The following is a 14,744-nucleotide window of genomic DNA, read 5'->3' on the forward strand; positions in this document are numbered from 1 at the left end:
ATGAATCCTATCCTTACTTTCAAGAATACTCAATTCAGGAATTCCCATCGTGGCTCAGTGGTTAGCGAATCTGACTAGGAACCATGAGGTTGCGGGTTCGATTCCTGGCCTTGCTCAGTGGGTTAAGGATCCGGTGTTGCCATGAGCTGTGGTGTAGGTTGCAGACACGGCTCGGATCCCGCGTTGCTGTGGCTCTGGCGTAGGCCGGCGGCTACAGCTCCGATTTGACCCCTAGCCTGGGAACTTCCACATGCTGCGGGAGCAGCCCAAGAAAATGGCAAAAAAAAAAAAAAAAAAAAGAATTGAGAATTCTTCCACCATTACCTTACTGTTTGAACCTATATTTCCTCCATACAAATCTACCTCTTCCATCATCAAAAGGACTAAAATTTATTGTGGACTGTAAACCAGATACCATTCAGGCACTTGTTAAAAGCTTTATTCTCAATAACTCCAGGAAGAAGATATTACTATGCCTATTTTATAAGATGAAGAAACCAGGGCTTTGCCCAAATTCATACCAAGGGGCATAGCATAACTTAAAGCCCAATGATGTGGTTCCAAAGTCTGTGTTCTAATACTAAATCCATGGTTCTAAAGAGTGTGCCAAGAAGCCCCAGAGTGCCAGAGTGTGCTTGTGGAGATATTTTAACTGGGGAGCAAACATGGCAATACTCAACATCTCATTAGGATGTAACATCTCATTAGTATGTACCTGTATGTAAAAGAAGAATGAAATAAATACACAATATATGTGTATTATTTGTTAAGACATGTATACTGAAGTTTGGATCTAACAACTTATTACTCATAACTGTTACACATTAATATGGCTAAGGAGCACTGCAGAAAAAAAAAAATTACTGAGATACCCAGGGACCATGAACAAAGAATTTCTACACCACATTTACTGTACTTTTCCATCCTTCTCTTCCCTACTTCAAAACATCCAGCCATACCCCACTCTAATATTATCTATGTCTATTTTTACATTGTCTATGATTATATTTTCTGAAAACCATAATGGAAAAACACCTGACTTTGAGCTGTACAATTATTTTGAGGGGTATTCCAGTACATTTTCCACGTTTTAATCAATAATTTGGATTAATACTGCCTTTGGAAAACATTATTAATTTCCCCTCAATGTAATCCAACTATGAGGTATTATCTCGTGTTTAAAGTAAATAAGCTTCTAATAGGTGATATATAAACTGAATCAAGGGAAATCTAACTATACTTCAATTTAATATAATTGAATATTGACTTTTATGATTTAAAAAAAAAAAAGCAAGTGCCAAAGTAACATGAATAGCATGATGTTTCTATAAGAAGCAAAAAACAGAAAAGGGAAAGAAAATCTTGTTATACTTTTACATTATTTGTATGAATAAACACAGAGAACTACTTGGAAGGATATATAGCAAACACAGTGGTAGTGAATAGACTTCCCTGCGCTATACAGTAGGTCCTTGTTACCTACCTATTTTATACATAAACTTTTCCTTACTCCAAATTACAGAAGTAACAGATTTCTGGCTATTCTTTCAAAACTACATGTCATTTTGCTATGCAACTACGAAAAATGATGTCAATCAATACACATAGACATGAGCTCTCTCTACAATATATTGTTAAATGATAAAGCAGATTATAGAATAACAAGTATAATGATGTCATTTTTATAAAAACATACCCATTCAGAGGCAGAAAAAAGGACTGGAAAGGTAAACCACAACAATGAAAATAACCCATTTAGGTGGGTGGTAAAATTTTTGAGTGTTTCTTCTTATCTTCTGTATTACCTGGATTTTTACATATATGCTGGAGTATCTGGGTTTTTCCCCCCCAATAACAAAAACTTAATTTCTTTTCTTGGTATTCAGGGGAAATGGTGTTTTCACGTCCTAGTTATGCAAAAAACATGCTTGCTTTTTGCCTCAAAAAGCTCCAGGTCAGAAATTCTCCATTTAGAATCCAAGGAGAAAGACATTTTGAGAACCACTTACTATTCAATCACTGACAACCATCAACATTTCTGTACTTAATTCATCCGGAGAAGAAAAAAAGGTACAATGTGCTTTAAAACAAACAAAACCCAGAAGTTCTAGAGGCACTATCATTAAAATCCTTTCAGAAAAAAAGCTCCCAACTGCCCTTAAATTTTCTCTTTTTGAAGCTGGCTTTTCCCATTCTATAGAAAGTAAGTGGATACTTCAATAAAGCCTGGGCATTTCCACAGACTCAGAGATTCTTTGAAAAACTTTTTGGCTATGCCTGTATCTTCCACAGCAACTTACATGGTGAGGAAACAGAATGGCTCTAATCTAGACAGATAAGTCAGTCAAAACCTTTGTATCACATAACCAAAGGTTAGTTTTACCTTGTTATCTTTTCAATTAGTCACAGAATACTTACACATTTTAGACACTGGCCAGATAATTTTAATTGACTGCTAAAGAGACACTGTCAAAAATCCACTTAAAACTACTGAATATTTTAAAGATATCAAGGAAATTTTTATCTATTAGTTTGGATCCCCCTCCATTATTGCATCAAGTTAAGATTCATAAAATATTACAAATAAAAATTAAACTTTAGTGTTCCTTAGGAATTCTTAACAAGATTGAATTTGATGACTTGTTTTTAACCAGTGATGATAAAACTATCTATATGAAAAAAAGATATTACCTACCATGCCATACATTATGTATATAGTCACATGTAAATTCTTTTCAGATTTTATTGCTAGGAAAAAGCTTCTTTTATTACACAATAAGAAATACATAACTTTTACTTTTTTTTGTCTTAGCTTCTAGTAGGATCAGAACTAAACTACAAAACAGTTTCTGGTATACTTAATACCTTATGTGGCTCTTGATCTTTGTATTTCTAATATAGAATCATATTCTCTATATTTCATCAAACTGCTTCATAATCAAAAATAAGATAGCTATTACCAATGTTGAGAATTTGAATTAAAAGTCACAATTCTGTATAGATAGCTCTGCCACAATAAGCCATAAAGTAATTAAATGACAACAAATGCCACAAATTTATTAAACTTAATTTTCAAATTAGAAGGTTGAGACAAAAGAGGATGGCCAAAAATCAAAAATTTTTTAAAAAAAGTGTTATTTCTGGTGAAGAAAATAATTTTAATAATTTTAAAATATATGGTCTCCCTTAATGAAAACATTAAAATCTTTAAAACTTTAAGTTTGCTTAATTTTACTTACCATGCCTTTTCGAAATTAAGAGGGTATTTTAATTATAGCAAAAAGACTTACATACCTTATGTAAACAAGTGTCCACTACCCAATTGCACACATTTTCCAGGTCATCAGATACCTCAAGCCTAGATTTAACAAATTCACAGAGCTCCTCATTACTCATAACATCCCAGATCCCATCACAAGCCAAGATGATAAATTCATCTTCTTCTGCTCTTAAAATTTCATAAACCTCAGGCTCTGGAGAAACAAGTTGTTCTGTTGGGCCCTTGCCATCAACACACTTGTAATCATAGTCCCCAGAGCACGAGACACCGCTAATGAACCATTAACACGCTGTATCATTACACTGCCTCCTGCATTTTGGATTCGCTCCTTCTCCCTTGGGTTGCAAGGTTTGTGATCCTGGGTAGAAAAGCAGACTTGTCCATTCCTATAGAGAACAGCTCGTGAGTCGCCACAGTTGATGAAGTAGATATGCTTAGGGGAAATCATAACTCCCACTGCAGTCGAACCGCTCCTGTCCATGCCATTTCTGAGGTCTGAAAAGTTACGCATGTATTCATCGATTTTCAAAAAGCCAGTTCTGATGCCATTCTTGACGTTTTCCACGGAAGGCTCAAGAGCAGATCCTGATTTTCCAGCTGCCCTGAAGTCTTCGTTATTAGTGATGTGTTCTAGTAAGTGTGTGGAGCAATAATTTGCTACTCGGGATCCAGCATGACCATCATAAACTGCAAAAAATGACCAGTCTTCCAAGCCGTGAGGAATACCTACAACAGCTGTATGTGCATCTTCCATTTCCACTCTCCAGCCTTGCATGCTGCTCAGGCCATAACGTAAACCATTCCCAGCACCATGAGCATTATGTTTCTCAGTTTTGGGTTTATCCAAAAATGCACCCATGTTTAGTAATGAATCTGAAAGGAAAAAAACATTGTGTTACACGTTAAACTTGATAGAGCAGGTAGCTATAACAGTCCAACTATTTTCTAGCAACCCTAATCTCAAGTATATTTTTCAGGATGATCCAAATTTATTGGAACAACAACAAAAAAGAAACCAAGAAAATTTCCCTGTACATCTAGAACAGTGGTCTCTCAATCCTAGCATGTTAGAAGCTCTGGGGGGTGGGACCCAGATATCAGCATCTTCTTTAAAAAGCCTCTCTGTTGGTCTGTATGTACAGCAAGGTGAAAACTCCAGTTCTAGGAGAAAGGAAAACCGAGAAACAAAACCTAGTTAAGCCGTGACTTGAACTGGGGTAGTGGGAATGAGTACCCTGGAATGTCTTCACACACAATCCTGGCCCTGACACTTGCTAGCGGTGTGACCTTGAGTAAGTTCCTTAGTCACCTGTACTTCGAATTCTTCCCCTGACAAATGGGCATAACAACAGTAGTACCTACTACTTGACAGGGCTGCAGTGAAGTTGTTTGTTTGTTTGGGGTTTTTTTTTTTTTTTGCTTTTTAGGGCCACATTTGCGACACATGCACGTTCCCAGGCTAGGGGTCAAATCAGAGCTGCAGCTGCCAGCCTACACCACAGCCACACGGGATCCCAGCTGCGCTTTCGACCTACACCACAGTTCACAGCAATGCCAGGTCCCTGACCCACTGAGCGAAGCCAGGGATCGATTCCGAATCCTCAAGGATGATAGTCGGATTCGTTTACACTGCACCGCAAATGAGAACTCCTAAGAGTAAGTTAATATAATATATAGTACTTAGAACAGTGCTTGAGACATAGTAAATACCATGTTTGCTGTTATTATTTTCTCAAAATGCAGATTCCATGGCCCTATCCCCATACCCGAAGACTTTTTTTTTTTTTTTTCAGTAGATCTTGGAAGGAATCATTAAAAAAGCATGCTGGTGACTAAAGAGATACTACATTTTCATATACATTTTAACGAAAACGCTATCTAGATCAATTAATTTTCATTTGGATTCAGGTATCTTTGTGAGATATCCTCTTCAGCTCTGTTACCCAACTTTATAACAAACTTTGTATTTCTACTGTAAAAACCCAATGAACAACAATATATATTTATAAATGACAGCAATTTTATAATTTTCATGAGTTATATGTAATATTGTACTAATAAGTTATATACAAAATATATAAAGAATTTTTGAAAGGCTAAGACTTTACATATTAATCAAAATTACTTTCAAGTAAAATGCAAAATTTTTTTTTGTATTGAGAACATTGTAATAGAATGTGCTTTTTTGGGGGGGTCTTTTTAGGGCCACACCCATAACATACGGAAGTTCCCAGGCTAGAGGTTGAATTGGAGCTGTAGCTGCCAGCCTACACCATAGCCACAGCGATGCCAGATCTAAGCCGCATGTTCGACCTACACTGCAGCTCATTGCAACACCAGATCCTTAACCCACTGAGCAAGGTGAGGCTCAAACCCGCACCCTCATAGATACTAGTCAGGTTTGCTGCCACTGAGCCACAACAGGAACTCCAGAATATATTTTTTTTAGCACATTGGTTTAATACTTTGATATAATGATTTGTTTTAATGCCTATTTCATCTGAAAAATCTTACACATTACTAAGATACCTAAAGGCAAATAAACTATTTATCTACCACTTTTCAATCCCAACTACCAACAATAAAAAAAAAAAATCTACTGTCACTTCCATTATCTTAATGTTTTTTTCAATTAAGGTGCTGCTGTCTCATATTTCAACAAATAGGTTCAAAATTCACAAGCGCTCCTCCATTGAGAAAATTTTAAAAAAGAGTTTAGAAATGTCTACTTTCAAATTTGTTTTTAATTTAGGAATAAAGAAAGGATAAAAGGAAGGAGGGGTCTTCAATGGAAAGCTATAGGAGACCCTAAGAATGAAAGGGAGCCTGGAAGGCCAGAATGGAAAACCATCAGGAAATAAAGAACCCCTGAGGCTGGGCAGCCAACCACTGAAAATTATACAGCTTTGTGGCAGTTCCCACTGAGGCTCAGTGGGTTAAGAACCCAACTAGTATCCATGACAACAGGGTTCCATCCCTGACTCCACTTAGTGGGTTAAGGATCCGGCATAGCTGCAAGCTCTGCTGTATGTCACTGACACAGCTCGGATCCTGTGTTGCTGTGGCTGTGGTGTAGGCCAGCAGCTGTAGCTCCAGTTCAACCCCTAGCCTGGGAACCTCCATACTTGCAGGTGCGGCCCTAAAAAAGAAATCTGCAAAGGAATTAGCAATTCCTATTTTTAAGTTCTCTCACTCTTCGAAAGCAAAGAACACTGCTATGAGATAATCACCAAAACTCTATGTGGAGGACTGTACCTTCTTGATTATTTCTCTTCTCATTTACAGTAAGCCCTCAGTATCAGCTGGTTCTGCATTCTATGATTCAACCAACCACAAGTCGAAAATACTCCGGGGGAAAAAAATTCCAGAAAGGTCCAAAAAGCAAAGCTTGAATTTGCCACATGCCAGCAACTTCACATCATATTTACATTGTATTAGGTATTATAAGTAGTCTAGAGATGATTTAAAGTCTTCAGGAAGGGAGTTCTCACTATGGCTCAACAGGATCAGTGGTGACTCTGCAACACCAGGATGCAAGTTCAATCCCTGGCCAGCACAGTGGGTTAAAGCATCTGGTGTTGCTGCAGCTGCGGTGTAGGCTGAAACTGTGGCTCAGATCTGATCCCTGGCCCAGAACTCCATATGCTGTGGGGTGGCTAAAAAAATGATCAAGTATTCGGGAAGGTTGTGCATTTTCTATAAGGTATTTTGAGCATCTGCATATTTTGGTATCACCACTGTAAAGAACTCACTAGATTTTAAAAGTTAAAGGTCTTATTTTTACGAAATTAACTACATTGATGATACCCTACCATCTTTGAACTCCTAGTTCAATTTCTTTGCTGCATTAAGTTTCCTGTGAATGATGCAGTGAACTATTTTCACCTTAAGTGACTGTGATTTTTCTTCCATAAAAGGTTATCTTTACTACAAATGCATTTACTATTGAGAACATACACTTGTCTAGCATCTCTTTGCTTTTGCCCTTCATTCCCCCTCAAAACAGACTTTATTACTGACACAAAACTTAGCAAATATTAATAGGAAGTATGTTACACCTATATTATAATCTTAAAGTATCTCCCAGGACATGTGGTTGTTCTGATACTGGTTTCCAAAACTCTGCAATGTTTACTATGTGTTCCAAAGGCATTTGATGACAAAGGAATGGACTTTAATTTTTGGCCATATGTTCTCTGTACTATTTCAGTCATTCTGACCAAGGCAGCAAAAACTAGTGTTCCCCCAATGGTATGCATTCTGTCTTTTATTATTCCACTAGAAACTTCAAAGGGCCTTGCAAATATTTATAAAATTTTACTAAATTTAATTACAAAGTACTATATTGAATGTTGTATGGCTTCATCAAACACCTCTGGCGAAAAAACTCATAACTCATAAAGGTTAGTTTTTAATCCTCAGAATGCATATTTTTAAAATGCCCTCTAACTTGCTATGATTCCATGTATCATTTAGATACATGTCAAGCTACACTGTACACTTGGGTGAAGTATGGTTTCAACAATAATAAATATCCATACTTAAAATTATACTTCATAAGCTTAAATTTTTTTGAGAGGTTGGTATTTCAGATTTGATTATATCACAGTTTTTACACCCTAATAAAAGCCCGTACTGGGGTTATTATGTTAGAAGTTCTAACGTTTTTTTATGCTGTATGCTTATATGTGTTTTCTTATAATTATCATCAATCTAATTTTTGATAGAAATCTTTTACAGTCACTTGCTCATTTTTTTGGGGGGGGTATGTGGAGGTTCCTGGGCCAGGGATCAAACCTGCGCTACAATGGCAACCACAGCCACAGCAGTGACAACACTGGCTGCTTAACCCACTGAGTCACCAGGAAAGTCCGACTTGCTCATTTTTTGAAGACACTTTAGTTAAAACTAGATCACATGGAAATCAATGTAATCGCATGTAAACTTCAATGTGATACAAGGATGAATACAAAAGACTCTACCCTTTGTTAGGATCTCTCACCAGCCCATCTGACATACTAACAGCAGGGGGAAGTCAGTATGAATCACTGCACTGAATGTAATGTGCTTTTTTCAAAATGAAAGGCAATACACTGAGGTTCTAATTTTTAGAAAATTAATACTAAAATGGATGGATGTTCCTGCACAGTCACAACTCTGTGGGCCTAAGAGTTTTACAAGACTGAGAATATGTGCATAGCAAGTATCAACTAAAAACTGAATAAACAACGTTCTCTGCACATCTGTCTTCTTCCATCGCCTTCTTGAGAAAAATACATTATTGAACCCATAGTAGCATGATGTTATTATTTACTTTCTTAGTCAATGGTACATAGTAATTGCACTGCAAAGTAATCTGAGAAACAATATTTTAAAAGGAGTTCTCATGCACAAAAGACCAGGGGATTACTGGCTTTTTTATTTAAGTAATTTGCTTAAATCACTTTAAGCAACCACATTTTAAAAATCACTTAAAAGTTTCCATATTTGCTCACATATTATATAGCATTTCATTCTGGGCTGATTCTAAAACTTGTCATTTAGGAGTTCACTGGTGGCTTAGCAGTTAAGGTTTTGGTGTTGTCACTGCTGTGGCTTCAAACCCTGGCCTGGGAACCTCTGCATGTCACAGGCTCAGCAAAAAATTTTTTAGAAGGAGAGTTCCTGTTGTAGCTCAGTGGAAACGAATCCGACTAGGAACCATGAGGTTTCGAGTTCAACCCCTGGCCTTGCTCAGTGGGTTAAGGATCCAGTGTTGCCATGAGCTGTGGTGCAGGTCACAGACACGGCTCAGATCTGGTATTGCTGTGGCTGTGGTGTAGGCTGGCAGCTATAGCTCCAATTCGACCCCTAGCTTGGGAACCTTCATATGCTGCGAATGTGGACCTAAAAAGAAAAAAAAAAGAAAAAAGAGAAAGAAAGAAAAATTTTAAAAAAGAATTGCCAAAATTAAAAAATAACATTAAAATGTTCATTTGTAATCAATGCATAAAATATAGCAATAAATTATACATACTTGTATCTGACACAGTAATACTTTCAAAGTACTTTAACAACAGTACAATAGTCACTCATTCAAGCATTTTCTGAGTGCCCACTACATGCCAGGCTCTATAGTATTAGGTACTAGGAATAAGATGCCCCTTTCCTAAAGGAATGTATAGTCTGGTGGCAGATAAAGACCAGTGCTTAGGTTATGAAGGCACACTGGAATACAGGGGACATAACGGATTAAGCATAAGTAATGCCAAGAAGAGATGTCAAGAAAAAGGTCTTACGTAGTTAAAATTTTTCCAAAGGAAGAAATTTAAACTGAGACCAAAAACATGGAAATGGGAGAAGGAATTTTTAGTCAGCACATATAAAGACCAAAAGAAGAGTAAGAGCACAATTAATTTGGTATGGTTAAAGAGAAGAGGTAAAACTGTCACTGTATGCAGATGACATGATACTATAAAACCCTAAGGACTCCATACAAAAACTACTCAAACTGATCAATGAATTCAGCAGAGTAGCAAGGTACAAGGTATTTGTGTGTGTGCATGTGTGTGCACAAGAGCATTTCAAGGAGTAAAGCAGAAGCACTAAAATTCTAAGAATAACATTATTTCCTACTGAGTGAGATGTTCCTTGTCTACTTATCTTAGAATCACGGAGAACTCAAAAACGTGCCATCCCCTTTCTGTCTGAGCAAGAAGCAAACCCAACCAAGAATAACTGCTTTTCACCTAGAAGAACAAATCTGACTTTCCAAAAGGTTGAATGAGAAGGAATATTCCCAAAGACATTCTATGAAGCCTCCATCACCCTAATACCAAAACCAGACAAAGATACTACCAAAAAAGAAATTATAGGCCAATATCATTGATGAATATACACAAAAATTCTCAATAAAATTTTAGCCAACTGAATCCAACTGAATTTAATCCAACTTAACAAAAAAGATCATACACCACAACCAAGTGGGATTCATCCCAGGTTCACAAAGATGGTTCAACATATGCAAATCAATCAACATCATACACTACATTAACAAAAGAAAAGTCAAAAACCACATGATCATCTCAATAGATGCAGAAAAAGCATCTGACAAAGTCCAATCCATTCATGATAAAAACTCTTACCAAAGTGAGTACAGAAGGAACATACCTTAACATAATCAAAGCCATTAATGACAAACCCACAGCAAATATAATACTCAATGGAGAAAAGCTGAAAAGCCTTCCCACTCAAATCTGGATGCCCACTCTTACCGTTCTTAATCAACATAGTATTGGAAGTCCTAGCCACAGCAATCATACAAACAAAAGAAATAAAAGGTACCCAAGTTAGAAGAGAAGAGGTAAAACTGTCACTGTATGCAGATGACATGATACTATAAAACCCTAAGGACTCCATACAAAAACTACTCAAACTGATCAATGAATTCAGCAGAGTAGCAAGGTACAAGATCAACATTCAGAAATTGGTTGCATTTCTGTATACTAACAATGAAGTATTAGAAAAGGACTATAAAAACACAATACCTTTTAAAATCACACCCCCCAAAATTAAATACCTAGGAATAAACCTGACCAAGAAGGAGAAAGATTTACATGCTGAGAACTATAAAGCATTAATCAAGGAAATTAAAGAGGATTCAAAGAAACGGAAAGATAGTCCATGCTTCTGGACTGGAAGAATTAGTAAAGTTAAAATGGTCAAACTAATCAAAGCAATCTACAAATTCAATGCAATCACTATCAAATTACCCATGACATTTTTCACAGACCTAGAACAAACAATTCAAAAATTTATACGGAACCATAAAAAACCAAGAACTGCCAAAGCAATCCTGAGGAACAAAAACCAAGCAGAAGGCCTAACCCTCCCATACTTCAGACAATTATAAATGCTACAGTAATCAAGACAGTATGGTACTGGTACAAGAAGAGACATACAGACCAATGGAACAGAATAGAGAAGCCAGGAATAAACCCAAACACCCATGGTCAATTAATCTTTGACAAAAGAGGCAAGAATATAAAATGGGAAAGACAAGTCTCTTCAGCAAGTGGTGCTGGGAAAACTGGACACCTGCATGGAAATCAATGAAACTAGAACATACCCTCACACCATGCGCAAAAATAAACTCAAAATGGCTTAAAAGACTTAAACATAAGACAAGACACCATAAAACTCCTAGAAGAAAACCTAGGCAAAACATTCTCTGACATCAACCATACAAATATTTTCTCAGGCCCGTTTCCCAAAGCAATAGAAATAAAACCCCAAAATAAACCAATGGGACCTAATCAAAATTACAAGCTTTTGCACAGCGAAAGAAACAATTAAAAAAAAAAAAAAAAGGGGGGGGAGTTCCTGTCGTGGCTCAGTGGTTAACAAATCTGACTAGGAACCATGAGGTTGCGGGTTCGATCCCTGGCCTTTCTCAGTGGGTTAAGGATCCAGTGTTGCTGTGAGCTATGGTGTAGGTCGCAGACATGGCTCGGATCTGGTGTTGCTGTGGCCATGGCATAGGCTGGCGTCTACAGCTCTGATTAGACCCCTAGCCTGGGACCCTCCAAATGCTGCATGAGCAGCCCTAGAAAAGGCAAAAAGACAACCTACGGAATGGGAGAAAATAGTTTCAAACAATGCAACCGACAAGGGCTTAATCTCTAAAATGTACGAACAACGCAAACAACTCAACAGCAACAAAAAACGAACAACCCAATTGAAAAATGGGCATAAGACCTGAATAGACGAAGAAAGATACAGATGGCCAACAGGCACATGAAAAAACACTCAACATCAACATTCAGAGAAATGCAAATCAAAACTACAATGAGGTGCCACCTCACACAGGTCAGAATGGCCATCATTAGTAAGTCTACAAATAACAAATGCTGGAGAGGGTGTAGAGAAAAGGGAACCCTCCTACAAGGTTGGTGGAAATGTAAACTGGTAAAACCTCTATGGAAAACAATATGGAGGTACCCCCGAAAACTAAATCCAGAACTAACATATGATCCAGCAATCTCACTCCTGGGCATCTAACTGGACAAAAATTTCATCGGAAAATAGATATGCACCCCTACATTCACTGCAGCACTATTCACAATAGCCAAGACACAGAAACCATCTAAATGTCCATTGACAGACGATTGGATTAAGCAGATGTGGTACATATACACAATGGAATACTACTCAGCCATAAAAAAGAACAAAATAATGCCTTTTGCAGCAACAGGGATGGAAATGGAGACTCTCATACTAAGTGAAGTAAGTCAGAAAGAGAAAGACAAAGACCATACGATACCACTTATATCTGGAATCTAATATATGAACTTGTCTACAGAAAAGAAACAAACTCATGGACATGAAGAACAGGCTTGTGGTTGCCAAGCAGGAGAGGAAGAGGCAGGAGGGTGATGGATTGGGAGTTTGGGGTTAGCAGATGCAAACTATTGCATTTGGAGTGGATAAGTGATGTGATCCTTCTGTATAGCACAGGGAACTATATCTAGTCACTTGTGATAGAACAGGATGGAGGATGATATGAGAAAAAGAACGTGGAGTTCCCGTCATGGAACAGTGAAAACGAACTTAACTAGGAACCCTGAGGTTTCAGGTTCGATCCCTGGCCTTGCTCAGTGGATTAAGGATCCATTGTTGCCGTGAGCTGTGGTGTAGGTCGCAGACGCGGCTGGGATCTGGCATTGCTGTGGCTGTGATGTAGGCTGGTGGCTACAGCTCTGATTAGACCCCTAGCCTGGGAACTTCCACATGCCGCAGGTGCGGCCCTAAAAAGACAAAATAAGACAAAGAAAAGAAAAAAAAAAAGAATGTATAAACTTTGCTGTACAGCAGACATTGTAAATCAACTATAATCAACTAAATCAACCATAATTAAAATTTTTAAAAATAATAAAAAAGAACAAATATGTAAAAAAGTTCTATAGTTGACATTCTTTTCCATAATAAGCCTCCACATAGTAACAAAAAAACACCCTCTCTGATACCTCTGAGTTTGCTTACAAATCAACTCTGAAAGGGGTTGAGGATTGAGAGAGGGCAGTCTTCACATTAAAAAAAAAGCCCAAATGGGAGTTCCCATCGTGGTGCAGTGGTTAACGAATCCGACTAGGAACCATGAGGTTGCGGGTTCGGTCCCTGCCCTTGCTCAGTGGGTTAACGATCCGGCGTTGCCGTGAGCTGTGGTGTAGGTTGCAGACACGGCTCGGATCCTGCGTTGCTGTGGCTCTGGCATAGGCCGGTGGCTGCAGCTCCAATTCAACCCCTAGCCTGGGAACCTCCATATAACGCGGGAGCGGCCCAAGAAATAGCAAAAAAAAAAAAAAAAAAAAAAAAAAAAAGCCCAAATGAAGTTAAAAGAAAATGTAAGGGTTGTTTAATTGAAACATATAGTAAATTGAAAAATTACTACAATGTTCAAAATAATGTCTAATACATGCAAATGTGCATACAGAGAAGATGCTAACACTTCTTCCAGATAAAGAACCCAATAAAAACACTTTCAAAACTGAGTATTAGGTTCCTGCTTTCTAAAATTCCCTTTAGCTCACTTGAAATTATCTCTGGTCCTTAAGTCAAATGATCCATGTGACAGAGGGTTTATTCTCCCTTTTGCCTAAACATATCTAGGGAACAGAATTTCATCTAAGGAATTGGATTCATAGTTGCTGAAGATGAAAAAAGGATAATCTCAACTTGCAAAACACCCAAGATTCAATGGATAAAACTCTGTACTATCCCTAAAAAAAATATAGTGCACTTGTCTAACAACTTACTTTGATAATAAACTCAAAGAGTAAAAATTATCTGAAGCATTGTGTTTTAAAATTTCCTCCTGCCGCACCACCCCCCATGCCCTGCCACCCCTTGCCACCCTACAGCATATGGGGTTCCTGGACCAGGGATCAGACCTGTGTCCTGGTACTGCTGAGATGCTGCTGATCCTGTTGGGCCACAGCAGAAACTCCTAAAAATTCCTTTAAAGTTCTAGGAGCTCCTGTTATGGCTCATGGGTTAAGAACTTGACATTGTGCCGTGAGGATGCAGGTGTGTTCCCTGGCCTTGCTCAGTGGGTTAAGGATCCAGTCTTGCCACCAGTTGTGGCATAGGTTGCAGATGTGGCTCGGATACAGTGTTGCTGTGGCGCAGGCCCTAGCTGTAGCTCCAATTTGACCCCTAGCATGGGAACTTCCAAATGCCACAGGCAGAGCCATAAAAATAATAAAGTTCTAGTTCTTTTGCCTCTGCTGGCAGACTGTGGCTGATTTATTCTCATCAATCAAGTAGGACATACTTCAAAGCTACCCTCAGTTTACAATCACATTTATAAACAAAACTGACAGCACAATAGGAAATAATAGGTCATTAAAGAATACAGCTTAAGTTTTTCAAATAATAAGCAACTTAGACATATAAAAGTGATGGAAAAAACACTTACTGTACTGAA

General features: G+C 37.8%; 1 protein-coding gene across 1 annotated transcript in view; it reads right to left on the reverse strand.

The window, feature by feature from the left end:
• The window catches only part of PPM1B (protein phosphatase, Mg2+/Mn2+ dependent 1B), a 79,619-nt gene that overhangs the window by 25,901 nt on the left and 38,974 nt on the right, over positions 1 to 14,744 (reverse strand). The window contains 2 exon segments of the mRNA XM_003125179.4: positions 3,295 to 3,536; positions 3,539 to 4,153. Coding sequence (XP_003125227.2) covers positions 3,295 to 3,536; positions 3,539 to 4,139 — 843 coding nt within the window. The 5' untranslated portion in view covers positions 4,140 to 4,153.

Source organism: Sus scrofa, chromosome 3 (genome assembly GCF_000003025.6).
Source record: "Sus scrofa isolate TJ Tabasco breed Duroc chromosome 3, Sscrofa11.1, whole genome shotgun sequence".
Classification (NCBI taxonomy): Eukaryota; Metazoa; Chordata; class Mammalia; order Artiodactyla; family Suidae; genus Sus; species Sus scrofa.